Source organism: Aotus nancymaae, unplaced genomic scaffold (assembly GCF_030222135.1).
Source record: "Aotus nancymaae isolate 86718 unplaced genomic scaffold, 86718_ANA_hifiasm-v0.15.2.pri h1tg000124l, whole genome shotgun sequence".
In the NCBI taxonomy this organism is placed as follows: Eukaryota; Metazoa; Chordata; class Mammalia; order Primates; family Aotidae; genus Aotus; species Aotus nancymaae.
Window position 1 is genome coordinate 296445 of NW_026988539.1, and position 26811 is coordinate 323255.

Sequence of the window (26811 nt, forward strand, 5' to 3'; positions counted from 1 at the left end):
GGTCCGACACCAAAACAGAGAAGTCCCCACACCGTCCCCATGTACAAAATGGCTTCAGGGAAGGCGCCACTACTCCCCGGGACGCGGCTCAAAGGTGCCTGCGAGTCTCCTGCTGGTATTTTTTGGAAGGGATCGGGGCTCACCCCTGCCGCCTGTGTCTGAAACAGACCCGTCAGACAGCGCCGCGCTCAGCAGTCCCGTACGCAGCTGGGGGTGCCTGACTTGGTATCAACAGAGACAGATTTGCGGACTCGAGTCTGCAGGCTGCGTGGACGGGGCGGGGGGCGGGTGGGGCCTGGGGCCCTGGCGCGGCGGGCAGCCCCGTACCGTGCAATGCGGCTCCGTTGCTTTGGAAGTGACCACGTGCAGCGATGGGAGGAGGCCGGGGCCACACCTCGGTTAGTTCTAGCGTGGACATCTCTGCTGCGGGGTTGGGAGAACCCGCAAGGTTGGTGAGCAGACCACGCCAGTGGCAGGATGTCCTCGTAGGTTCCAGAAGCTCCTAGCCACGGGGTCCAGAGGGTTAAGAACCCACGCACCAATGCCCTCGCCACAGGGAGAGCTGAGGCCGAAGCCCCTCTCCGCGGAAGCCACACGGGGCCCACACGGGAAGCGAGGTCGGGTGCCGGGAGCCTCTGCGGCCTCCCACGGCCCAGTCCCTCCCTCCCTCAGCTCCAGGGACCCCCAAGGGCCTAACCCAGCCTGCCTGGCACCCACCCTCCTTGTCAGAAGGGCGGTCTGAGAGACTGCCGCCCCACCAGGCAACGCTAGCAGGACGTGTACAAGTTGCGACCGTTTATTCAGACAGGGAGGAGTATGCAGGCGTGGCCAGGCGCCTCGGGACTGACTGAGGGTGGCGGGGCCTTGGCCAGGGGAGCAGGTTGTCCACTCACGTGAGGCCAGCCTCATTCACGCCCGAAACCCTGCTCCACGGGCCTGCCTCCGCCCAGTGTCAGGGTCCAGGCGCCGCCCCAGCCACCACTCGGTGTCCTAGGCCTGGAGGCGGCATCCAAACCCCTCAGGGCCTCCAATCTGCTCAGGAGGGAAAAGCAATGCCTTCCAGAGGCAGAAAGCCGCTCTTCAGCATGGAGAACCGGACACCGTGAGGAAGGAGGTCACCAGAAGCATGAAGCAGCCGGTAAGCACCAGTGTGGCCGTGGGCAGCCTGCTCACTCATGCAGACGGTGCTTGAGGGTCTGCAGAGGACGGGCCTAGAGCCTCTGAGGACAGACCCCGGCAAGGAGGACGGACCCACAGAAGGCTTGTGGCAGCCGGGTGAGCTTGGAGCAGCAGGCGTGCAGCCGGGGCAGCTGGGCGGGGCTGGGCGCGGACCGCGGGGGGCCTCGGTGAGAATCAGCACCATGTCAGGGCGGGCAAGGCCGGTGCAGGCTCAGTCCTGGGAGAAGGCGTCTGTCTGTCTGTCTGTCTCCGGCAGGCGCCAGGCATCCCCAGCATCTTGGTGTGACAGGCATGGCTGTGAGCATCTCACCCCTCCCCTAGGCCGAGGTGCCAGGCTGGGCCACGGTGTGCAGCTGGGCCTGGTCCGGGCCCTCGGGTTCGGTCGGGCTCCCGGGCTCCCGTGTGGGGGCTCCAGGCCCCATCTCCTCTGGCGTGCATGGTTCTGGGGACTGCTCGGCAGGCCGGGGGGACGTAGCTGGTTCTTCGCTGGGCGGCTGTGGAGGCAGTGGCGTGGCAGGGTCTCTGGGTGGCTGCGGGCCGTCGGCAGGCGCTGGGGCCCATGGAGATGGAGGTAGGGCTTTCTGCAGGAGAGGGAGGCAGAGGTGAGGCAGCGACAGGAACCCAGAGGAGCCCCGGGCAGGGGCCACCACACCCAGTACCCACAGGCCACAGCGGCAGGGTTAAAATGAGATGCTGACCCCAGGGACTCTGGACCGCGGGTGCCCAGGACCCCGCCAGTACAGGGGCCACAGAGGGGCCGTCCGAGGTCAGCAGAGGCTGGGAGCTATGCAAAGCTCCTTCCAAAGAAAACGCTGGACTCCCACGTCTCTCCCCACTGGGGCCTGGTCCTTGGCTTCTCCTGAACCTTCTGAAATGCCCATCAGAATGGGGAGACCTTTGGGGTGGGGGTGCTGCCCCAGGAGACCTCTCCCTCAGGCCTGGTCTCAGGCCATGGTCCCATCTGTGGGATCCATGAGCCCAGCTCAAACCAACACGTCACACCAGTGCAGAGGGACGGGTGTGGCTTAACTTCCACAAAGCATGCCGCAGGACCGCCATGCAGGACCGCCACGCAGGACCGTGGTATCTCCTCCAGAGGGAGGTCGGCTATGGGAGGAGCCGCACTGACGCCCTCCAGCCTGAGGATGCTCCCCCAGGGGTCAGGGCCTCCAAGAGGCGCTGCCTGGAGGGGTGGGGGCACCTCTGGAGTGCCATGCGCCTGAGTCCCAGGAATCCAGGAAGTCACCCCTCTTGGCTGGAGATCTCACTCAACTTTAACTCTAGTTAGGGCTCACTAGGCGAGTATTTCTCACAGTCAGAGCAAACTGGTATTCACCGCAAAGCCGCTGCCCGTCCAGAACACGCCCAGCTCCCGGCGCCAGAGCGCCACGGCACAGCTCGTCACCAGCGTGCAGGGCACCAGGTAGAGGAGGGCGGGCTGGCCACGCTGCATCAGGGCCAGCGCCACGAACGTCACGAGGAGGCCGACACCATAGGCTGCGGGGACAGAGGGGGCATCAGCTCAGCTGGGCCCTCGGGGGCCACCACCCACGTCCCTGGAAGGTCGGAGCGGGCTGGGGGGCGGTGGAGGGCAGGGGGTGCTGAAGGATGGGAGATGGAGAGCAGGGTTCAGCCAACAGGGCCACGGGCTCCCCAAAGTACGCGGATCCTTCTGGCACCTCCTGGGCTGCACTCCCACCCTGCCCCCTGCCAGGGCCAGTGAGAGACGTCAGGGTCCCCAAAGACATGGAAGGAAGGGCCAGGGCGAGAAAGAGGACGGGAAGGGCGGGCTCCGGGCAGCACAGGATAGCAGAGGCAGAGGCAGCGCAGAGGGGGCTGCGAGACGTGAACGGAACGCAGTTTCTAGGAACCTCTCATGAGAAAGTCAGCAGGAGACACGTGCCTGACCAGAGAGCCCACCCCGGGACACCGAGCCGTGGGCGTGTACACTGCGTTCTCAGGAGACGCCCGGCGAAACGCTGGGGCTGGGGTCGGGGGCTCATGCCCACCCATCCTTTAAAGTCGCTCAGGACAGAACTGCCGTGACTCTCACGTGCAAGTACACAAATGCACACACAGCTGCCTCGGCAGCCGCAGGGGAGGGCTGCGAGGACCCCCGTGCTCACTTCCCTGGTGTCAGCTGGCACAGTGTCTGCCCAGAACCACGCACACCCCACAAACCGTAAATCACCCTCGGTTCCTACAAATACAAACACGACATCAGCACAGGCACTCGCTGTCCCACGGCACGGCTTAGGAACACCGACCGACAGAATCTACGTTCGGCACAGAGGCGACGTCTGTCCTCGAGTCTTTTCAATCCACGGATGCGGACCCCATGGGTAGGGAGGGCCAGCTGCACATGTGGGTGTGAGTGTGGAGAGAGAGAACAGAGTCGAGTGGGTGTGACAAAATCATCAGTCCCTCTGAGAAAGGACACAGGAGTTCTCTGTACTGATCCTGCAACTGCAATTTGAAATTATTTCAAAATAAAGCTATGAGAACATTAACTTTTTTTTTTTTTTTTTTTTTTTTTTTTTTTTTTTTTTGAGACGGAGTTTCGCTCTTGTTACCCAGGCTGGAGTGCAATGGCGCGATCTCGGCTCACCGCAACCTCCGCCTCCTGGGTTCAGGCAATTCTCCTGCCTCAGCCTCCTGAGTAGCTGGGATTACAGTCACGCGCCACCGTGCCCAGCTAATTTTTTGTATTTTTAGTAGAGATGGGGTTTCACCATGTTGACCAGGATGGTCTCGATCTTTTGACCTCGTGATCCACCCGCCTCGGCCTCCCAAAGTGCTGGGATTACAGGCGTGAGCCACCACGCCCGGCCTAACATTAACTTTTTTTTTGAGACTATCGCCCAGGCTGGAGTGCAGTGGCGTGATCTCGGCTCACTGCAACCTCCTCCTCCCGGGTTCAAGCGATTCTCCTGTCTCTGCCTCCTCAGTAGCTGGAACTACAGTCATCCGCCACCATGCCTGGCTAGTTTTCGTATTTTCACTAGAGACAGGATTTCACCATATTGGCCAGGCTGGTCTTGAACTCCTGAACTCATGATCTGCCTGTCTCAGACTCCCAAAGTGCTGGGATTACAGGTGTGAGCCACCGCGCCCAGCCGAGAAAATTAACTTTTTACTAGAACACTACAGAAAAAGAGCCACTGTGACCAGCAAGCTCACTACAGCTCCTGGCACTTTTTCCAACACTTATCTCCGTATTTCTGACACCACTGCACAGGGGGCATCCCTATTCGTCCATTTCAGACCATCCACACGTCCATCAACCATTCTCAACAGAAGCAGAGACAAACGGAGAGCTGGCACCCATAAAACACCTCAACGGCTTCAATCTCAGGACTTACGGGGACAACTCTACAAATTATGGTTCAGGAGAGAGAAATCTCCGCAGCTGTTTTTTCTTTCATTTTATTATTTTTTTGAGACATGGTCTCACTCCTTTGCCCAGGCTGGAGTGCAGTGGCACGATCATGGCTCACTGCAGCCTTGAACTCCCAGGCTCAAGCGATCCTCCCACCTCAGCCTCCTGAGCAGCTGGGACTAGACACACATCACCATGCCCGGCTAATTTTTGCATTCTTCTGTAGAGACTGGGTCTCACTATGTTGCCCAGGCTGGTCTTGAATTCCTGGGCTCAAGCAATCCACCCACCTTGGCCTCCCAGAGTGCTGGGATCACAGACGTGAGACCCCGCAGCTGGCCTCAGTCGTGATTTTAAAGGGTGAGCATGAAGCCGGTAAAACGGGGCGAGGGGAAGGCCAGGGGCACCTGCAGCTGCAGGAAGCAGGTATGGGGGACACCGCCAACCAGAGGGCACCGCAGGCCGGGCTGAGCCCTCCCACCCCGGGAGCGGGCGTTTGGGACCACGCGGACGGCCGGGTCGGGGCATGGCTCAGCAGCGCAGCCTGCCGGGGGACCTAGAACACCAGCGCCAGACGACTCTTTCCTGGGGCCAGCTGCAGTGGGGCACGTTTTTTAAAACAATCTGGGTCATCAGAAAACGGCACTTTTGTGTAAATACTATCATAACAAGAACAGTAGAAGACAAGGTAAAGAAGAAAAAGACAAAAAGGAAAACAGGAAAAAAAAGGAAAAGAACAGAACATTGGAAGCCAAGGAGAATGAGAAAGCAGGGTACTGCACAGGCCCGGCGCCCGGAGCGGCCAGGCTCGGGTTAGGGTGTCACAGGGTCACGCTGTTGGAGCCGGGGTCGGGTTAGGGTGTCACGGGGTCACGCTGTTGGAGCCGGGGTTGGGTTAGGGTGTTATGGGGTCACACTGTTGGAGCTGGGGTCGGGTTAGGGTGTTACGGGGTCATGCTGTTGGAGTTGGGGTTGGGGTTAGGGTCAGGGTCAGGACAGAGGCTGAGTCAGGGCGGGGCTGGAGCCGGAGCCACCAGCACAGGCCGGGCCGAGGCACTCACCGATGGTGCAGGCCACGAAGTAGACCCTGGAGGACTGGACCTGGATGTCGAACCTGTGGCAGTAGGCCACCAGCAGCCCTGGGGAGAAACAGGGTGGAGGCCCACTGGCCGCAGAATCTCAGAGCAGGGGCTCCCCGGGAGCAGCGGGCGCCTGAGCACCCGTGGGTGCCGTGGCCTCCTGCGCCCGGTGGCTGCTGTCATTTCAGACGGGCCACTCACATTCACTTAGGACGGAACTGCCGTGACTCTCAGTGGGTAAGCTGAGACCACAGCGAGAGCAAAGGCCAGGCAGACACGCCTGGCAACACCCGGGGACACTGAGGCTGGGAGGATATGGCCTCTGCCTTCTGCAGCAGCTCGCCGGGACCCAGGCCCCGGCAGGAACCCTTGTGTAGCCCCGAGCAGGATGGGGTGAGGCTGTGTGTATCAGGAAGCCTTCCCCACTCCCTGGGCACCAAGTGGGTCCCCATCCCACCTAGGCACTGCTCTCGCTGCCCAGGCACCCAGGCCTCAACAGCCCCACCCTGCCTGACCCTGACACTCAGGGCTTCCTCTCCAGCCGACGGTGCCCGGGCCCCTCACACCCAAAGACAAACCTCAGTCGCCCAGGGCCCTGCCCCACAGCACCAACCCACGTGTGCCACCCGCCTCAGTACCTGGCACCAAAATGTCTCCAAAGCCCAGGAGGGAGAAGGGCCGGTCACACAGGGCCAGAGGCGAGGAGTTCAGCCTGGGCACCTTCAGGACCATGGGCAGCTGTGAAGACGGAAAGAGGAAGACATCCCCAGGAACCTCAACTGAGAGCCGGGTGCCTCAAGTCCCACCCTGCTCCACGCAACACCTGAGCCCCACGGTCAGGGGACGCACCTTCTCGCGGGTGGCCGAGTCCGAGGGCCCAGTGGCCACCTCCACCATGATGCTGCTCCCACTCTGCACAGAAGGGGGTGGAGTGAGGACTACAGGCAGTGGGGAGTGGGTGACGTGGTGGGGGGAGCAGGGTAATGGGGTGGGGGAGCAGGGTGATGGGGTAGGGGGAGCAGGGTGATGGGGTGGGGGGAGCAGGGTGATGGGGTGGGGGGGCGAGGTGATGGGGCGGAGGAGAGGGTGATAGGGCAGGGCGGTGGGGTGAAGGGGGTAATGGAGTGGGGGTGGGGTGATGCGGCGGGGGAGGGGGTAATGGGGCAGGGGTCGGAGTGATGGAGCTGAGGGCGTCGCGGGTGCCCACCTTGGTCAGGAAGGGCGTGATGAACACGAAGAAGATGTCGTAGAGGAAGAGCACCAGCAGCAGCAGCGTGCAGGCCTGCGGAGCCCACGGCTGAGGGCGGCCCCACCCTGCCTGCACCTCCCCGACTCCCCGACTCCCCACTTCCACTCCCATCTCACGAGGCCCAGCAGCTCCTCCTGGGAGGAAGCCTTTAAAGGCACCTGAGCAGAGCGCGCCCAGTGCCGGGGACACGCCCCGCGGAAGCAGGCTTTGGAAGCAACATCGGGGAGGCATTGGAGGACAAAAGTCCGGCTCTTAGACTCTCCCCATAACAGGACAACGGCGACAGGAGGGCGGAGGCCGGGACCACGCCAGCTCTGGGATACAGGGGGCCGTCCCAGGCATACAAACGCCGGCACCACAGGAGTGCAGCCGGCTCCCAGCACCACCCAGAGGCCAGTTTCTTCAGCTCTGTTCAACTGCTCTCCCCATCACCCCATCCAGACACAAGAGGTGCCCCTGTCGGAACGCCCAGAGCCACCCGCCCATGCCACCTGGGAGGGGGCGTGGGACCCAATCTTCGAGCCCCAACCTCCACAGCAGGCCTCGGTGGCCGTCCCCAGCAGTGAGCAGGACAGACCTGCAAGGACCACAGCCCCACACAGGCCGGGCTTGGGGGAAACCCCGGTCCCCATGCTGCCCTGCGGCCGCGCCCTCCCCTCCTCACGATACCCCAAGGCCGCACCTTCCCTCACTCACCTTGAAGGTGGGCAGGCGGATGGTCCTCAGCATGTAGAGGCAGAAGGCGATGCCCAGGGCGTCCTGGAGGACCCACGCCCACCTGCAAGACAAAGCAGCAGCCCCGCCGGGGCGGAAGCTCGCTGACCGCCAGGGACGCCGCCTCCACGAGCCACACAAGCAAGGCTCACTGGCCCTTGCTCTCGGCCAGCAGGCGGCCACGCCACCCTTGCACCTGCCCACGGGATGACCCTGAGGACCCCAGGCCTGTGAGAGGAGCCTCGGCTGTCACAGCTCCAGCAGGGCTGGCGGCACAGGCCCTAACCCAGGACCACCCTGTGGAAGCAGGTGGAGGAGCTGGCCACTCTGCAGCCAGGACGGTGGACACAGGCCTGGCCAGATGCATCCCCTCAGTCACTGTCCCCAGACGGTGGGCGTCACGCTGGAGGCAGGGGCCAGGCAGAGGGTTCAAGGGATTCCCCTGCCTCAGCCTCCTGAGTAGCTGGGATTACAGGCGCCCAACACAATGGCAGGCAAATTTTTCTGTATTTTTAGTAGAGATGAGGTTTCTCCGTGTTGGCCAGGCTGGTCTCGAACCCCTGACCTCAAGTGATCTGCCACCTCAGCCTCCCAAAGTGCTGGAATTACAGGCATGAGCCACCACGCCCAGCTAATTTTTGTAGTTTTAGTAGAGACGGGTTTCACCGTCTTGGCCAGGATGGTATTGAACTCCTGACCTCGTGATCCACCTGCCTTGGCCTCCTCAAGTGCTGGGATTACAGATGTGAGCCCCCGTGCCCGGCCCAAACTGCTTATTAAAGAAAAACCTGTGCCCCACCAGGCTTCCTCGCAGAGCCTCTGGGTCCACAGTGGGTGGAGCCGCCACGCAGTTGGTGGCCCCGGGGCAAAGCACAGAACTGCTTCCTGCAGAAGGCCACTGCCCCCGTGGCCAGCTGCAACTCATGCCCTCTCCGGGCCCCATGCAGACCCCGCAGCCCCTCCTCGCTGGCCCGACCCCCATGCCGGCTCTGCCTGTCACTTGCTGGACAACTTCCCCACCTTCCTCAGCGTCTCAGACATCAAAGGCTTCGTTTGAAAATGGGATAAAAACACCTCCCGGGCAGGGCGGCTGCTAAGAACAGAGGGCTCCACAGGAGACGCCAGCACAGCCGATTCCAGGCACCACGCGCCGCCAACACCCAGAGGACTGCGGCCAGCTATGTTTTCTTATTTTACGTTACTTCTTCAACAGAGGCGGCGTCTCGCTCTGCTGCCAGGCTGGTCTTGCACTCCTTGGTAAGGTGATCCTCCTGCCTCGGCCTCTCAGATGAAGGGATCACAGGCGCGAGCGCCTGCGCCCAGCCAGCCCCGGCCTGCTCTAACTTCATGTGCCGGAGCAAGTTCCTGGCTTGGATGTAACTGAAAAATTCATTTTCTCTTTGTGTACAAAAGATTCAAAATATTTTCACGTCTTCCTCCTGCCAGTTAAACGTGCCGCGGCTCCGATCCACACTAAAGCCAAGCGTACTTGGCTCCCTCAGGAAAGCCGGGAGGAAGCGCCAGATGGCGTCAGCCACAGCGGTGGGGGCCGGGCGGGGACAGACCGGCTCTGTCCTCCCAACACTGTGCCAGGCGCTCGCCCTCATGGGGAGGCCTGGCCAGCGGGAGGCAGCCACAGTTCAGGCCGCGTGGGAGGTGAGGATGTGGGGAGCAGTGCAGGCACCTCTGTCACTGCTCAGGGCCGCGGCAGGCATGACCGAGAGGGTCGGGTACCCTGGCACCCGCACTCTGGGCCTCGGACCTGTGGTGTGCCGCAGGGGCCAGGACGGGAACAGCAGGGGGCAGACGGTGGCTCTGGGCAGCGCTGACCCGCACAGGAGTCCCAGCCAGGTGTGTCAGAGGACGTGGCACCAGGGCCACGGGGCTCCAGCCTCTCCTCCCAGATCCAGTCAGGGTTCCCATGGCCCGGGACAAACGCCGTCAGGGCAGCCTGGGGCCAGAGCTTTTCCTAACGGGCGCTCAAGCGGCTCCAGGCTGGGCAGCCTCCAAGGAGGGAAGGGAGTCAGGGCCCCGGGAGCCCTGGCGGGAGGGAGCGTCTGAGCACACCCGGGTGGGCGCGCCACCACCCGCCAGGGCCCAGGAGCAGCACTTACTGGTCCTCGTTGCGGAAGATGCCCCACACCACGCTGACGGCCACGCAGAAGAGCGCCAGGAGCAGCATGCGCACCTGCGGGCGCTTGTGGAAGTAGGGCAGGCTGTTGTTGGGGACCCTGGGGGGCACGGGGCAGTCAGAGCGAAGCCCTCCAGCCCCGGCCTCATCCCACTGCCCACCGCCTTCAGGCCCTGTCCAGGCACCCCTCCCGAGTGGCAGCCCCCTCTCTGTCCTCCTTATGAAACTCCACATCCCCACACGATGACACAGGAGGCGCTCCCGGGGTGGGGTGGCGCAGGGCAGAGCCCAGCCAGGGCAGGTGTTAGGGGCCACTGGCTGTACCCGAAGAGCCCCCTCTCCTGCGCTGGGCTCCCTCTCCTTGGCCCTGCCTGCTCCAGGCCTCCACCTCCACCCAGGGACGGCAACCCAAAAGGTCTCCCCTCGGGCAGGTCCCGCTTCCTAGACCGGGGTGTGACCTTGTCTGAGACCCCCCGGCAGTTCCCTTTACCCCTAAGAGCCAGGCCAAGCTCTGGGCCAAGGGAAACCTTCTGGGTTCTGCAGAGAACCCTGGCGCCCTCCTGTGCCCCCGCCAGCCTGACACCCAGGGCAGGGTTCCTGGGGATGAGGGCACCCTCCCCCGCTGCCCCTCGTGCCTGGCTGCCGGTGGGCTCCACTGAGAGCTCACCCTGACTCCACCCTGCTCCGGGGCCTAGGAGCCCTAGGCCAGCACTGCGTGAGCACCTGCTATATACCCTGGGCTACACCGCACATGGGGGGCTGTGGGCAGCAAAGGGGCCGTGGTTGTCACTGCACAGAGCCAGGCACGGGGGCCCGGGCGGCCTCACCTGCACTCGCCGAAGGGTAGCCGCCGCACACAGGGCGCCAGGCAGCTGTAGAGGCCGGTGGCGGAGGCCAGGCAGAAGATCCCGATGACCACATACACTGCAGGGGCAGGGCCACGAGGTCAGGGGCCAGGCCCGCACGCCACCCTCCCTCTACCCGGGGCTGGCTGCCCACCCGCCCGGGAGGAGAGTGCCCGCGGAGGCCCGGCGCACCGAGGAGGTCGTAGAAGTGGTAGAGCAGGACCAGCATGGAGCAGCACATCACCACGAACACGCAGGTCATCACCGGCGTCACGTCCACCGCCTCGTCCTCCTGCTTCTCCAGCCCGTCGTCGCGCTTGTGCTTCATGTACCTTCTTGAGAGACGCCGCGGGGTCACGGGGCACTGGGGCCAGCTGGTCGACGTGAGGCCACAAGCCCACAGCCACCCGGGGGCACGGGGCAGAAAACCCAAGAGCAGGAGGGGAAAGAGTAGGGGCGAACTGAAGCGCAAGGAACCGTCCCGAGCATCCCCAGGACGGAGGAGACCACACAGCAGAGGGCCGCAGGGCCCGCGTCCCTGGGTTGGGCCGGGGCAGCCACTAGGCAGGGCCAGAGGCTGGTGTCTGGGCAGCGACTGCAGCTTGGATCTGCATAAAGATCCCTGGACAAGGGGCCGCCCCAGACCCGGGTGGCTCCGCAGGAGAGGGCAGCTGGCCCCAGTCACCTGCCAAGCCTGCACCTGCCACACCCACACCTGCCCAGCCCTCGAACTGCCGCACCCATACCTGCCACGCCCATATCAGCCACACCCACACCTGCCACGCCCACAGCTGCCACGCCCACACCCGCTACACCCACACCTGTCACACCTGCCACGCCCACGCCTGCCCAGCCTTGCACACCCACCAGGTCCCCGGAGCCTACCCAGGCAGGGGAAAAGCCTGATTCTGTCCCTCGACCTCCTGAGGACAAAAGAAAGGGCTCCACGGGGAGAGCCGTGCCTGCCGCACCCAAAGCGCTCACTGCTGGTTTGGATGGGAAGACTAGCTGCCCTGGCCCCAGAGTCAGAACCGCCCGCCCCGCACGTCCCAGCACACATACGGCGCGGCACTCACTTCTTCACATCCCGGCTCCCGGCCCAGTAGCCGCCAATGGCGACGGTGCCCACGGCCATGATGAAGATGATGACCATGTTGTAGTCCAGCACCGGCTCGTTAGGCGCATAGAGCGACACCTGCACCATGCGGCCGAAACGCTGCCTCGACGAACACAGCAGAGGCGGCGTCAGGGCCACCGCCAGCCCTCAGCCATGGATCCCCAGGCAGCCGTGAGCTGTGGGGCTGGGGCTGGAGACCCGGGCCTGCAGAGGTCACACCTCCCCCACCACCCCGATCCCACCAACTGACGAATGAGCCCCCCCCACACCCCCGGCAGCCAGCCCGAAGCCCCAACGCCATGGGAGCACGGGTGTGAGCAGTCCGGGACCTACCCTGAAGATGTCCAGCATGTCTCTGTAGCTGAGCAGGGCCACGGGAATGGCAATCTCGTCATACTGCGTCTTATTGCCCCCCGGGGGGACCTGGGGGCCCAGAGGAGGGAGCAGCAGGCATCACCCGCAGCAGTAGGTGGGCTCCCAGCTCTGTGCCCATTCACCTCCTCTCCTGGGACCCTCACTCGAGGCTCAGGCCAGGCTGGGGCCGCCTGCATGCTCCCCTCTGCACCCAGCAACCTCTAGCCTCCCAGGAGGACCCAAGGACAGGGAGGCCCAAAGTCACTAAGCCTTCCCCACCTGACAACAGGGCCCCAGGCTTCAAGAGCCACTGATCCCTCCCTCGGCCGTGGGACTCCCTAACCGCACACACACGTCCTAAGTGACACTTGTCCCTAGAGGACAAGCCATGGCCCATGCCTGCCCACTAAGCCACCTTGAGCCCTGCACCCACTGAGGCCCTCTCTCAACTGTGACAGCAGCGCAAGCGAAGGGGATGGCACCGCGGCACTCCCAGGCCTGCTCTGCCCTCGGCCCTCAGCCCCTGCACCAGGCCTACCTCAGTCAGCAGGCTCAGGCCGCAGCATGGGCAGCGGCCAGCCCAGAGCCACAGGCAGGGCTATGAGGGCATTTCTGAATCCCATTTTCTTCTTATCCCAAAACTACACTTCAGGGAAGGCCGTGCACCCTGCCCAGCCAGCAGGCAGCATGTCCCCGTGCTATAGCTGGCCCTGCCAGGCCCCCAGCTCTCAGCCACAGCCCCATTTCACAGGAGGGAACAGGGGCTAAGCTTCAGGCCACCTGGCTAGGACCACACAGGTGAGCACAGCCCTGCCGACTCGAGGGCCAGGGTACCGGGGTCTGAAAGGGACCAGCTCAGGGCCAGACCACCTGCTCCTCAGAAGCCACCCCAATCCCATCCCCGAGGAGGGTGTGGTCTCCGGTCACTCTGGGGGCTGCTCTAGGACAGGCGCCTCACAAGACACGGCCAGAGTTCCATAGCCCAGCCAGCGGCTCGGGAGAAAAGACCCATCTCCGCCCACACCCGCCCCAAAGACAGGCCTGCCTTTAGCGAGGTGTCGGAAAACCAGCCCCTGCCCCCGCCTCTGCCACTGCCACCGCCCCCTCCAGCCCCCTGAGCGTAGACAAGGAAGGCCGGGCCCCATGGTGGCAGAGGGGCGCACAGGGCCGTACCAGCCTCTCCCTGCTGACGACGAGCAGCCCGCGTGCCCCGCTGCCCTGGGCCAGCCTCACTTTCTCATAGAAGGTGCAGTTTCCCCGGGCCACCAGCGGGATCTGGTCGCGGAAGCCATGGGCGGGGAGGTCTGCTGCGGAGCAGAGGAGGGAGGCCGTCCAGTTGCGCAGCTGCAAGGGAGGCTGGAAAGGCCAGGGCATGGTGTCGTCTCGCTGATGTGAGTCACCACAGGGCCCAGCTGCTTCTTCCCCTACCCGAAGCCTGCGCTGAGCTAGGCCCCGGCCCTCGCCATGCGGCCTCAGCCCCACCTAGGCAGAGCCATCCCGATGGTGGGTCCCACAGTGGGCCCTGGACCACGGGCTGGGCTGCCTCATCTGAGGGGGCCAGGGCCCCCAGGACCACTGCGGCTGTGTCCACAAGGACAGCATGCACCATCCCCGGTGCACAGCCAGGCCCAAGCACACGGCACACACACACACATGTACACACAACCACATACATGTGCACTCACGCTCGGGCAGACACACACATCACACACATCACGTCAACTCACACAAATGCTCTCAGGCACACGCACATACCTATTACACATGCATTCTCACACAGCCAGGCCCGAGTACACGGTGCACACAGACACCACACATGCGTGCTTACACACACACTCATGCACACACAAACCGAGACATAAACACATAGGCACACATGTATCCACACACAAACCTATTACACACACGTATCCACACACAAACCTATTACACACACACACGCATATATGTGGAGTCATACACCACAGGCACGTGCACACATCCACACATCTGTTATGTGTTTACACATGTGCACACACATATACATGCACCCACACATCTGTACATATGCCTATTGCACACACACTTACATACACACATGAACACAGACATACTCGGGCCCATGCTCCCCCATACACCTATCACACACGTGTGCTGACACAGCCACAAATACACACACTAAGGCACACACATCCACACACATATTACACACATGCTCACACACACAAACTCAGAAGTATGCACTCAGGCACAGGTCTACGCACATACCTATTACGCTCACAAGCACGCACAAAAAAACACGCACATGCACACACACTGATGTGAACTCACCTAGAACATGCGTTCAGACACATGCACATGTGCAGGCACATACCAATTACACACGTGCTCACACACACACTATCACAAAGCAGACAGGAAGACGGTAGTGCCTCTTGGCTGACAGGCCTCAAGGGATCCAGGAGGGGGCGGGATGCAGTGGGAAAGGAGGTGGGGCCTAAGGGATATAGTGGGAAAGGAGGCGTGGCCTAAGGATATAGTGGAAAAGGAGGCAGGGCCTAAGGGATATAGTGGGAAAGGAGGCGGGGCCTGAAAGGCACGGGGGGAAGGAGGCGGGGCCTAAAGGGATATAGTTGGAAAGGAGGTGTGGCCTAAGGGATATAGTGGAAAAGGAGGCGGGGTCTGAGGAGACCCACCCAGCAGCAGTTGCTAGTGCCCCAGCTGGGAAGATGGGGAAAGGAACAGGTCTCGTCCCTGGGGCCCTACTGTGCCCTCTGGTGTCATTCCTCCAAGGACCCCTGTGTCTGGGCCCACAAGACAGGAACTATGGTATGGAGCAGTAGAGACCCTTGTCCAGCACGTGGGGCTCAGCTGGTGTCTCGGTCCGCACCCCAAGTTCCCGTGGACAGCTTTCATTGATGACCAGGACTGGGGAGGCCTAGGGGAACTGGGGTCACACCCAAGGCCCCCAGACTGGGCCAGGGCCTGCCTCTCGCCTATGGATCTTTCCTGCAGCCCTTGCCCAATAAGTCTCTGGAGCCCTGGCCACCACGCACGCTTCTCTGCAGGGGTGCCCAGCCGGCGGGTACTCACTGCCTTGCTGAGGTCGTGCGGCAGATGGGCCCACTGCGGGTTGTAGAGAATGCAGTAGTCTTTGCCTTTCGGGCCCCCATCCTTGGAGGCCACGTGCACCATGCCATACTCACAGGCCACCTGCAGGACAAGGCTGGCAGTCAGAACCACAGCATGGGAGGCCCAGGGCCGTACCGCCCCACGAGAAACAGAGGGCAGGAAGGGCGCCCGTGTTCACGAGGTGGTCTGGGATGCTTTCCCCTCTCGACAGGACAGACAGGGATGTGACCATACATGGTTTATAGCAAGGACGCAGACCGGCTCACCTTCCTCAGGGAGCCCCAGGCTGGTGACCACAGGTGTGTCAGGTCACCACTCTGTGGCCCCCAGAGTTTCTGCACCAAACAGGGGTCCTACCACCTCCTGTGCCTCCCAGGACCAGTGGGCACAGCAGGAGGATGACAGCCACGGCAGAGCCCTCCACAGGGAAGGAGGGCAGGGCCCCAGCAGACCTGGCCCTGGGCCTGGGCGGGAGGCCTGGATGAGCCTCCACACCACTAGGTCTGAGTGGCCTTTGACCCACAGTCCCATAAGCACTGCCTGTTGGCTGGTACTCCAGGGGCACATGGGGGCCCAGTCACGTGGCAGGTCCCGGATCAGGAGGATCCCAGGTCGGTGCCCCTCAGCTCCCGCTGGAAGAACAGCAGGAAGCAGCTGGGCCAAGAGGCCTACAGGCACCAGGTCCTGAGTGGGGCAGGCTGAGGTTGCAATAGGACACGCCACCACACAGGACAGTGTCTCTCTCGTTCCCCGAAAAGCCCTGAGCCCGCAGCGTCCAGCACAGCAGCTCACACTTCCCAGGAGGGAGAATCGCCAGGGCTTCAGTTCCTGCGCTCCCGGCCTGCGGTAGCAGCTGCTCAGGACGGGCCACAGGGAGAAGGCCCAGATCCTCCGGCAGGAGCCCCTTACCTGGTACAGGGATGAGGGACAGAAGCCAGCCAAGAGGAGCAGGGGCCACTGCACCCGGTGACAGAGCGGGCCAGGGCACTTGAAGTGCTCTCAAAACGAGGTAGGGACAGGATCAGGCCCTGAAGCCCTGGACACTTCCCAGGAGGGCCACAGAGTGGACGGGCCTGGACAGGAAGGGCCAACCCCTGCCTCTTCAATTTTAGGCTTCACAGAGCAGGATGGAACTATGAGGAAAGACACGATTCCACACGCAGGCAGCTGACCCCGCTTACCATGCTTCCTACTGCGGAGACCACTGTGGACACTGCGGGCTCCGGTTCCCCCAGCAGCTGCCCGCTGCCTGCACTGTCCCCCTTCCTCCCGCTCCCCTGCCCAGGGACCCCAGCCAGTATCAAACAAAGATGTCTCCATCTCTCAAGGATGCTGGTCACCAGAGGGTCTCACAGGGATGAGGCGCAGGTCCCAGCTGCTCTCCCACACTGCAGACCCTCGGTGCGGAACCCCAGGGGAGCCCAGCGTGTACAGGGAGGAGGGGTCCCAGGAGAAAAGCCATGGGCGAGGCAAGGAGACCCACCCCCGAGCCCTAGGCCCGCCCATCCCTCAGGAGCGCCCAGCCCTCAGCCTCCCGTGGCTGCAGGACTCATTGGCACAGGGCGGGCTCCTGGCCCAGGCCTTCCGGGACTGCAGGGCTCATCTGTATAGGGTGGGCTCCTGGCCCAGGCCTTCCGGGACTGCAGGGCTCATCTGTATAGGGTGGGCTCCTGGCCCAGGCCTTCCAGGGCTGCGGGACTCAACTGCACAGGGCGGGCTCCTGGCCCAGGCCTTCTGGGGCTGTGGGGCTCCTGCCAGGCTGTAAACCTCCCAGGCAGAGAGACAGCCACAGCCACTGGTCCCCAGAGGACCTGCCAGGGAAACAAACAGGCCACAGCCATTCATCACATCAGGAAGAGGACAGCAAACCTTCGTCTGGACAACTCCACCTCATACAAGGCCCACACTGCAGACGCAGCTCCGCCAAGCTGGGGCCGGGGAAGGGGAGCCGGCTCGGCCAAAGGTCCCAATAGTCCCTGGCGCCGGACACCAACCCGAGCACCCGGGCACAAACCGGCTCTCCAACCGCCAGGCCCTCACTGAAATCACACAGGGTTCTGGCCTGGTCTGGGAGCTTCTGGGTCAAGGACCTCGAGGCCTCCGGGTGGCAGCCTGGTCAAAGCCCCAGTCCCTGCAGTCCCCTGGGGGTCTCAGCACTTGGCTAATGCTTCCTTCCTGCACCTGACCCAGCCCAACTCCATGCACCTCCTGTGTGACCTCCAGAGCCGAGGCAGAGTCAGGAGCCCTTTCTTCCCGGTTCTGCCCATCAGACTGCCTGCCCGTGAGGGCCACTCTTCTAACACAGCCTCCTAGAGTTCAGAACCCCTCGCACCTACTCCAGGAGGGATGTTATGGTTCACAGCAGAGGCCAAGAATCCACAGTCAGGCCCGCCTTCTGTGTTTGTAAATAAAGTTTGTTGTTTTTTTTTTGAGATGGAGTTTCGCTCTTGTTACCCGGGCTGGAGTGCAATGGCATGATCTCGGCTCACCGCAACCTCCGCCTCCTGGGTTCAGGCAATTCTCCTGCCTCAGCCTCCTGAGTAGCTGGGACTACAGGCATGCGCCACCGTGCCCAGCTAATTTTTTGTATTTTTAGTAGAGACGGGGTTTCACCATGTTGACCGGGATGGTATCTATCTCTTGACCTCATGATCCACCTGCCTCGGCCTCCCAAAGTGCTGGGATTACAGGCGTGAGCCACCGCGCCCAGCTGTAAATAAAGTTTCATTGGAATGCAGCCAAGCCCATTCCTAAGGAAGAGTCTCCGGCTCTGGAGGTACAACAGGAGAAACCAAGCCACCCCACCAGAGGCCACGTGGGCCACAAATCCCAGCAGAACTACTGTCCAGCCCTTCCCAGAAAACACTTGCCAAGCTTTGTTCAACAGGATCAGGGACTTCGGTGAAAAGTGTCTTTTGTGTAAAATGGGAACCAACAGAACTGCTTCTCTCTAAAAGGGTCATCTAAGAACACAAAAGCACATTCATGCATTTTCCTCTGCACAATTCGTAAAACTGGTTTTCCGTTAAAAAACAAGCCTGTGCCTCTATCAAAGGCCAGAGAAAGCAGCGTCTCACTGTGAAGAGTTTCCTCACCTGCCGAGTTAAAGGAACAGGGAGCAATTCTTCAACCGCCACAGCTCTAATAGGGCCCTGAGTTCTGGTCGGGCTCACAGAATTGTGGAAGGCCAGCAAAAGCTGGGGCAGGCTACGAGGACAGGCTCAAAGCCCAGGCCTCCAGCTCGGAATCCTCCCCAACTGCAGCGCAGATGCTTCGCAACCACACACAGCTTTAAAACCTTCTAGGAGGCTTAGAAACCCTGCTTCAGAATGACTGTGAAAGCATCTGAGTCAAGGGCTTTTGAAACAGGCATGTGACTCCAGAAACCGGAATTGAGGAGTTCAGGAGCCGGCCCGGTCCAGCCAGGTCCACCAGCTCCAGCTGAGGCCTGCTGGGGAACGGCTCCGTGGTGGGGGTTGTCTCACTGGGGAGGTCAATTTTCTTGCTCAGGGTCACCAAATGGTAGCAAGTGAGCTGAGGACTGTCACCAAGCAGGTTCCTGCCCCAGAGCCAAGTCTTATTCTTGGGCAACAGACTCCCATTTCCGCTGCGGGAAGCACCGCCCCCTCCAGGCACTGGGCGCCTCAGGGTGTATTTACAATCAAGGTTCCAGGAGGGGCGGGAGCACCTGCTTTCTCGTGTCCCTTGGACTTGGCTTTTGGCTCTCCACACTCCGGATAAAGCTCAAGCTCCTCAGCCCGCTCAGGGTAAAGTCCACGCACCCCAGCACCCAGCACCTTCCACGACTTGGCTTTCACCTGACGGCCTGTCCTCCAGCCGAGGAGGCCCAGTGCTCTGCCTTCACCCTCTGCCTGGGGCCACTCATACCATGGCCCCCTCCTCTGTGCCCCTGCCCCAGCCTCTCTCCACGGCCCACCTGCAGGCCTCCCTGGTGGTGACAATTTCCAGGTGGAAACCCTCCATTCCAGCATTATTCCACCCTACACTCCAGCCGCAGCCCACCCCTTGCCAGCCCCAAATAGCCCAACGGCTCTCACCCCTCCCAGCCCCTGCCCATGCTGCTTCTGCCGCCAACACCCTTCCCGTCCTGCCAACCCGGCAAACTCCTACTCAACCTTGGGAACACCTGCTTCGGGGCCGGGCGCGGTGGCTCACACCTGTCATCCCAGCACTTTGGGAGGCCAAGGCAGGTGATTACCTGAGGTCAGAAGTTCGAGACCAGCCTGACCGACATGGCGAAACCCCATCTCTACTAAAAATACAAAAATTAGCCAAGCACAATGGTGCACCCATATAATCCCAGCTACTCGGGAGGCTGAGGTGGGAGAAGCACTTGAACCCAGGAGGCGGAGGTTGCAGTGAGCTGAGATGGCACCACTGCACTCCAGCCTTGGTGACAGAGTGAGACTCCCTCTCAAAACACACACACACACACACACACACACACACACACACACACACACACACACACACCCCTGCTCTGGAAAAGCCTTTCCAGGCAAACTGAGTCCCTCCCTCCACAGTGTTCCAGGATCTTCCTTCCACCTTTGGTTCTTCCCTCCTTCCAAATGTCTGGGGAGCTGTAGGTCCCTGGCTGCAGAATGGGGGGAGTCCAGGAGGCCGAAAGAGTAGCTGGGGGTGGGGTTGTCAGAAAGCTTCTGCGGGGGGGCTTCCAGGGTAAGAGAAACGGCCAGAGAGCCCAGCGCCTGCAATGAACTGCAGGCTTCTGATAGCCGGGCCACAAATGCATGGACACACTCATCTGGATGCGACAGGGTCACTCCTGCTGTGTCGAGGCTGGACTGGGGACATGGGGGACAAAGGCAGCCACAGCAGGGGGAGGACAGTGGGGCTGGAGGAGTGGGACTGAGAAGGAGCCGGTGGCAACGACGCCTTAAGAGTGAGAACTCGGAAGGAGGAGTCAAGGTTAAAGGCCGCATTTGTAGGGCTGCTCGGGGTACCATTCCCCAAGACCCCAAACTCAGGAGAGAGGGAAAATTTGGAAATAAGGAAAACAAAAAACGCAGTTAGGACAGTGCTATCTCGTAGACTGTCCCACGAGAACCTGAGACCCTTTACATCAAATGACACACAACATAATGAGGGCGTGCTGGCCCTGGGCGCTGGTCACCCCGGGCATCATCTCCAGAATCCACACCATCGTCAGCCCTCCTCCCGCGGACGAGCAGCTGACGCTCCAAGCAGGGAATTCCCTTGTCCAAGGTCACGGAGCAAAAGACGGAGCAGGGATGCGGCCCCAGTGCAAGGCTGGGCTCTTGGCCACTCCAGGGCGCTGCCAGACACTCGGGGACGCGCGGGACGCCTCTGGGTTCCCCACCGCACCCCCTAGGGTGAGGCTAGCCCGCACCGCGCCCGTTCCGCCTAAGGGGAAACTGAGGTTCGGCGCAGAGTGGGCAGCCGCCTGCCCAAGGCCACAGAGCCGGAGACAGGCGACCCCGACGGCGGCTGGAGACCCCGACAAGAACAAGCAGGACGGAGGGATGGAGTGGGCACAAGCTTCCGTCCCGGTAGGAAGTGAGGGGCGCTGCAGCGGCGGAGGGCCTCCGAGGCAGGGAAGGGAGACGAGCCGGGGACAGCCCCGCAAGGTCACGGCCAGGCCCCGGCACCGCCGGCCAACAGCGCGGTGACCGCGGATCCCCGAGGCTGGACCCCCCGAGACGACCTGGGTCGTTCCTGCTCGTAGCCCGGGGGCAGAGAGGCCGAGGGGCCGCAGCCTGCGGGGCCGTCGGAACCGACGCCGCGCTCACCTGGGCCGCGAGGAGCAGAAAGGGCGCCACAAGCCGCGCCAGCGCAGCCTCGGCCGCCGCCGCCATGTCGGCCGGTGCCCACCGCAACCGTCGACAGATGTTTCCCAGCAACGCCCCGAGACCCCGGGCCACGCATGCGCCGCGCATGCGCATGTGAAGCCAGAAGGGGTCAAAGGGCGCGGGGTGGTGCCTGCGGAGAGCGGCGCGGCGTGGCAAGATGGCGGTGAGCGCGCGGCGGGATCCGGCGCCGAGGGGCGTGGGGCTCGGGCCGCGCTCCGCGCCTCACGCGCTCTGCTTTCCCCGCAGGATAAGGAGAAGAAGAAAAAGGAGAGCATCTTGGACTTGTCCAAGTACATCGACAAGACGATCCGGGTGAAGTTCCAGGGAGGCCGCGAAGGTGAGGAGGCTCCCGCCGTCGGCACCCCTCTTTTAAAATTTTGAAATAAACCTAGCAACAGCGATGATGAGGACGCATGCATGCGGAGGCGCTTCTTTATTTATTCTTTTTTTTTTTTTTGAGACCGAGTCTCGCTCTGTTGCCAGGCTGGGGTGCAGTGGTGCGATCTCTGCTCATTGCAACCTCCACCTCCTGCGTTCGAGCGATTCTCCTGCCTCAGCCTCCGAATTAGTTGGGATTACAGGCGCCGGCCACCACGCCCGGCTAATTTTTGTGTTTCTCGTAGAGACGGGGGTTTCACCATGTTGACCATCCTGGTCTCGAACTCCTGACCTTAATTGATTCTCCCCCCTCAGCCTCCCAAAGTGCTGGGATTACAGGCGTGAGCCACCGCGCCCGGCCTCGCAGGCCCCTCTTTACACGCTTGACGCTTACCACCTTGTGCGGTCTTACTACTTACACCGGGAGGTAGGAACTGGTATGCCCATTTTGCAGGCAGGGAAACTGAGGCACAGAGCGGGAAACAAACGTAACCCAAAGCCCCAGCTCCCCACAGATCTCCCGGCTTCTGTTTCTCCCCGACCCTTGTCAAGATCTCTCCCGGCACCAACAATGTGGACACATTTGGGGCCAGATCGGTCTCTGAGCTGGGGCCGTCGTGGGCACTGCAGGGTGCTGAGCAGCATCCCTGGCCTCCACCAAGCTGTGACAACCTAAATAGCCTCAGACGGGGCGGGCGCAGTGGCCCACACCTGTAATCCCAGCACTCTGGGAGGCCGATGCGGGCAGGGCAGATCAGGAGGTCAGGAGTTCGAGACAAGCCTGGCCAATGTGGTGAAACCCCGTCTCTACTAAAAATACAAAATTAGCTGGGTGTGGTGGTAGGCACCTGTAATCCCAGCATTTTGGGAGGCTGAGGCAGGCAGATCTCTTGAGTTCAGGAGTTTGAGACCAGTCTGGCCAACATGGCAGAGCCCTGTCTCTACTAAAAACACAAAAATCAACTGGGCACGGTGGCATATGCCTATAGTCCCAGCCACTGGGGAGGCTGAGGCAGGAGAATCTCTTGCACATGAGAGGCCGAGGTTGCAGTGAGCCGAGATCATGCCACTGCACTCCAGCCAGGGTGATAGAACTAGACTTTGTCTTAAAGAAAAAAAAAAAGAACAGAAAGGTCTGGTTCCTGAAGGGCTCACCTGATGCCCTCAGGCTCACCCAGGCTGTTTGCCTCCAGATTGGCTCACAGTCAGCTGGTTCCGGGGCTTTAATCACAGCTGCAGAGTTCCTTGTCTTCCTCACATCACCTAACTGCAAGAGTGACGTCTCGTCCCGTCCGAGTCACCAGTCCCAGCCCACGCTCCAGGGGAGGGGGTTCTGCACCCAGCTCTCCAGGGGAGGGGATCCTTGGCTGCACCCACCTGCCTCGGTGCTCACGTCTGTCCCCTTGAGAGGGGGACTCACTGGTCAGGCCAGTGCTGGGCGCCTGAACAGCTGCGTCTGACCCCGTTGTGTAGGTGATAAGTTTCATTTTGCAGTGGAGGAACTTGAGGGCAGAGAGAGCGACCCGGGGAGGTGGGGGCCCAAGCCTGGGCAATCAGACCTTCTCTGTAGGCAAAGGCCAGTCGGCAAATACCTTCAGCTTTGCATCCCAGATAGTCTCTGAAACCACTGAGCTATGCGGGGAGAGCGGGAGAGCTGCTATGGTCAGCGCTGGAGCGGCGAGTGTGGTGTTGGGCCCTGGGACTTTCACTACAGGATGGGCGGCAGGCCAGGTTGGCCTGAGGGTCATGGTTTGCAGACCCTCACCCTGCACCCCTGCACAGGGCTGCCCTGGGTGTGTGCAGAGCGGCCTTGGGCCAACTCACTAGGCCCTGCCTTGCGGGGAGACAGGCAGACAGAATAACGCCCAGGGTGCCTGCTTCCTGGGATTGGGGGATGGTACTGTGGGCAGCACCCTAAGAGGTGTGAGTGGGTTGGTGTCTGGAGGAAGCACCTGAAAGATGGCAGGGGTGAGAAGGAGGGTGGGGCCGGCCGCTAGGAAGCCCCTCAGTGAGCGCAAAAGTACATTGTCAGCAGGGGGCGGCGTCCCAGGCAGGGAGGATGGGCCGATCACCAGACACTGGGGAGCAGAATCAGATGGCAGAGGTCACCACCGGGTCAGAGCCCCAACCTAAGGTGGCGAGGCGTGACCTAAAGCGGCCAGGCTTGAGGGGCAGGGCAGGCAGCATGGAGAGGGAACCCCTGAAGCCTGTGTACCCAGGGCTCAGAGCACTTCTGAGCTTGCCCGCTCCCTGCAAGCCCTGAGCAGCGGGGCAGGAATTTGTTCTTTTCTATCCCGTGAACTCACTGAGGGACTCGGCACGGGTCAGGCAGCGCAGCCATCGCCGTCCTCAGAGCAGAGCACTCTGTCTCCCCTGGAGGAAGCCCTGTCCCCTCCCCGGCCCTGGCACCCACACATCCCCTCCCTGTCTCTGTGGCTTGGTCTGTCCTGGACATTTCATAACAATGGGATCACACACCGGGCGGCCTCCTGTGCACACACACCTTCTGTTCGTCTCACCGAGCATGGCGTCCTCAGGCGTGCTGCGACCTGCATCAGCCTCGCTCCTCTCCTGGCTGGTGGTTCCATCTCGGCACGTACCGCCGCCTGTTTTGCGCCTGCTTTTGAGCTGACGATCGTTTTCATGGCTTTTAAATAGTTGGAAAGGGATCAAAAGAAGACTGTCTCACGATATGGAAATTACATGAAATTCACATTTCAGTGCCTGTGCATAGAGCTGTCTGGCCGCCGTCAGCCACACACGGCCTCATCACTGAGGCTGCTTACGAGCAGGCAGGCCGAGCCAGCAGCTGCAGCCGGCACCTTGGGCCCACACAGCCGCAGGTGTTTGCCATCTGGCCCCCTGCAGACCGGGTCTGCTGTCCATCGGGGGTGTCGCTCTGGAGGCCGCTGTCATCTGCCCACCCACACCCCGGGAGCCCTCACCTACCCTCAGTCCTCCATCCCCGGAGAAGTTGGCACCACACCTGGTCCACGCTGGGGTGGGCCCAGTGCCCGGGACGCATCTCACGCGTTCTCATTTCTCTCCCCCGGTGGTTTCTCCAAGCCAGTGGAATCCTGAAGGGCTTCGACCCGCTCCTCAACCTCGTGCTGGACGGCACCATCGAGTACATGCGAGGTGAGGGGGCGGCGAGGCGAAGGGCCGGCCATGGGGCTGCTGCTGGCTCTTCCTCTCTCAGACCCACAAAACCTTACTCTGAGTTACCGACGTGAAGCCCCGTGGCGGCTGAAGGACCGGCTTGGGCACTTACCGTTCCTAGGCGTTTTCACAAAGCTGGAAACTCCGTCATCCTGGGGCGCAGAGACGGGGGAGCTGGAGAGTGGAAGCAGCTGGGACTCCGGGTGCACGCCACCACACCTGGCTAACTTTGTATGTTTTTATCGGAGACGAGGTTTCCCATGTTGGCCAGGCTGGTCTCAAATTCCTGGCCTCAAGGGATCCTCCTACCTCAGCCTCCCAAAGTGCTGGGATGACAGGCATGAGCCACCGTTCCTGGCCCCTCACCTCACCTCTAACAAAATTAAAATAAAAAATTTCACTGTGCTGGGCACCCTTTAAGTGCCCAGTGTGTAGACACCAGCGAGTGAGCTGGTCTCTAAAAAAGATTTGAAAAACCTGGGGCCGTGGTTCTCCCCTGCCCGTCCACCGAATGACCACAGAAGTGGGGAGCTGTCATCGCCTCCAGCCTCCTGAGAGCCTGTCTTGGACTTGCTGGGTCCCCGTCCGATATCAACAGCCTTTCTTTCTTTCTTTCTTTTTGGGGATGGAGTCTCGCTCTGTTGCCCGGGATGGAGTGCAGTGGTTCGATCTTGGCTCACTGCAACCTCTGCCTCTCGGGTTCAGGTGATTCTCCTGCCTCAGCCTCCTCAGTAGCTGGGACTAAAGGCATGCACCACCACACCCAGCTAATTTTTGTATTATTTTTAGTAGAGACGGGGGTTTCACCATGTTGGCCAGGATGGTCTTGATCTCTTGACCTCGTGATCCGCCCGCCTCGGCCTCCCAAAGTGCTGGGATTGCAGGCGTGAGCCACCGCGCCCGGCCCAGCCTCTTTGTTATAGGGTGAATGTTGGCCCCCTAGGGCTCCGGGGACCTTGCAGAGATCAGGAGGCCTGCGATCCTATATTCTGGCCATCTATCTGATAACCTGGTCTCTGGCCCTGCTGCCTGAACCCCAGTGAGCTCCAAGGCCCAGGGTAGCCGGCTGTCCCCCGGGCCTCCCTGTGCCCGCAGCTTGGGCTCCTCCAGGGGATGTGGGAACCATGGCCCTGCCCCACAGCCTGCACCCTTTGAGGTCCCCTCGCGCTCGTGGTGCCCAAGGCGGGGAGGTGGGGAGGTGGGAGCGAGAGTCTGGGGAGGGTGGGGGGTCTCGGAGGCCTCCGGGAGCTCCCTGAGTCCTCTGTCTGCTCCTCCCCAGACCCTGACGACCAGTACAAGCTCACAGAGGACACGCGGCAGCTGGGCCTGGTGGTGTGCCGGGGCACGTCGGTGGTGCTGATCTGCCCGCAGGACGGCATGGAGGCCATCCCCAACCCCTTCATCCAGCAGCAGGACGCCTAGCCGGCCTTGGGGGCGGGGGGCGGGGCGGCACGGAGGCCATCCCCAACCCCTTCACCCAGCAGCAGGACGCCTAGCCGGCCTTGGGGGCGGGGTGCGGGGCGGCACGGAGGCCATCCCCAACCCTTTCATCCCGCAGCAAGGCGGTGGCCGCAGGGTGCGAAGCAGGCCTGAGAAGTTGTCTCCCTCGGACTTGGCCGCCGCTCCCACCACGGTGCCGCCTGCTGGAACACGAGCCCCTTCCTTTTTGTATAGGTTGAATTTTTGTTTTCTTAATAAAATTGCAAACCTCACTGTGTCCGAGCCCCGGAATCTGCTTTTCCCCTGACCTGCGGAAATCGGGACTCCGCACCCAGAGTCCAGTACCAGCCCTGGTCCCTCCTGGGGGTGGCGGTTCAGGGCTGACCAAGGTGGCCCAGCCAAGGCCAGGGCATGGGGACATGCGAGTCCCGAGCCTGGGGTTGTGGAACCCCAGTCCCCACCCACAGTAGCAGAGCCGGGTGCATCAGGAGGCTGGAACCCACAGCCCATCCCTCGAATACCTGGCCCCTCAGTCCTCCCCCATCCCAAGGTGGCCTCTTAAAGTGCTGGGATTACAGGCATAAGTCACCGTGCCTGGCCCATAAGAAAAGATTTTTAAAACGCCCTGAGCGGACAGACCCAGGCCCTGGCACCAGGACCTCCCGCACCACAGGGGCAGCTCATCAGGCGTGCCCCGAAATGTCTCCTCCCGACAGCGGGCCATCCTCCCGGACTCGGTTCCTGATTGCACCTCTGTCCCCTGTGCGCTGTCTTCCCAGAGGAGGGCGGGGGCTATCTGTGTGATTCATGCCTCAGGCTGAGAGAGG

The 26811-nt window shown here is 61.9% G+C and overlaps 2 protein-coding genes across 7 annotated transcripts; one reads left to right on the forward strand and one right to left on the reverse strand.

Moving 5' to 3' along the window:
• Positions 1–285: 285 nt before the first annotated feature.
• SPPL2B (signal peptide peptidase like 2B) lies at positions 286–21013 on the reverse strand. 6 transcript variants are annotated; one of them, XM_064371223.1, is made up of 16 exons: positions 18254–19143; positions 17028–18121; positions 15120–15239; positions 13221–13403; positions 12027–12116; positions 11653–11792; positions 10769–10911; positions 10559–10655; positions 9715–9831; positions 7583–7664; positions 6845–6919; positions 6487–6549; positions 6276–6375; positions 5620–5697; positions 2516–2676; positions 286–1760 (listed from the first exon to the last, which is right to left on the reverse strand). In XM_064371223.1, the coding sequence occupies exons 3-16, from the start codon at positions 15219–15221 to the stop codon at positions 1497–1499; spliced, it is 1695 nt and encodes a 564-aa protein (XP_064227293.1). In that variant the 5' UTR covers positions 15222–15239; positions 17028–18121; positions 18254–19143; the 3' UTR covers positions 286–1496. The 6 variants fall into 6 exon arrangements, with proteins under 6 accessions (XP_064227293.1, XP_021532394.2, XP_021532396.2 ...); XM_021676719.2 differs by lacking the exons at positions 17028–18121; positions 18254–19143 and adding an exon at positions 20948–21013; XM_021676721.2 differs by lacking the exon at positions 17028–18121.
• Positions 21014–21116: 103 nt separating this feature from the next.
• Positions 21117–26256, forward strand: LSM7 (LSM7 homolog, U6 small nuclear RNA and mRNA degradation associated). Its single transcript, XM_012435855.3, has 4 exons — positions 21117–21170; positions 21254–21344; positions 24452–24523; positions 25824–26256. The coding sequence occupies exons 1-4, from the start codon at positions 21165–21167 to the stop codon at positions 25964–25966; spliced, it is 312 nt and encodes a 103-aa protein (XP_012291278.1). The 5' UTR covers positions 21117–21164; the 3' UTR covers positions 25967–26256.
• The last annotated feature ends 555 nt before the right edge of the window (positions 26257–26811 follow it).

What these genes read in the sequence shown, in the direction of transcription:
- LSM7 (XM_012435855.3), top strand. An exon ending in GTTCCAGGGAGGCCGCGAAG is followed by an intron (nt 21,345 to 24,451) that starts GTGAGGAGGCTC and finishes GGTTTCTCCAAG; the next exon opens with CCAGTGGAATCCTGAAGGGC. An exon ending in CACCATCGAGTACATGCGAG is followed by an intron (nt 24,524 to 25,823) that starts GTGAGGGGGCGG and finishes GCTCCTCCCCAG; the next exon opens with ACCCTGACGACCAGTACAAG.
- SPPL2B (XM_021676719.2), bottom strand. Translation starts at nt 21,013, where the DNA reads ATGGCGGCGGCGGCCGAGGCTGCGCTGGCGCGGCTTGTGGCGCCCTTT. An exon ending in ACATGCTGGACATCTTCAGG is followed by an intron (nt 11,793 to 12,026) that starts GTAGGTCCCGGA and finishes TCGTCGAGGCAG; the next exon opens with CGTTTCGGCCGCATGGTGCA. An exon ending in ATCTTCCGCAACGAGGACCA is followed by an intron (nt 7,665 to 9,714) that starts GTAAGTGCTGCT and finishes TTTGTCTTGCAG; the next exon opens with GTGGGCGTGGGTCCTCCAGG.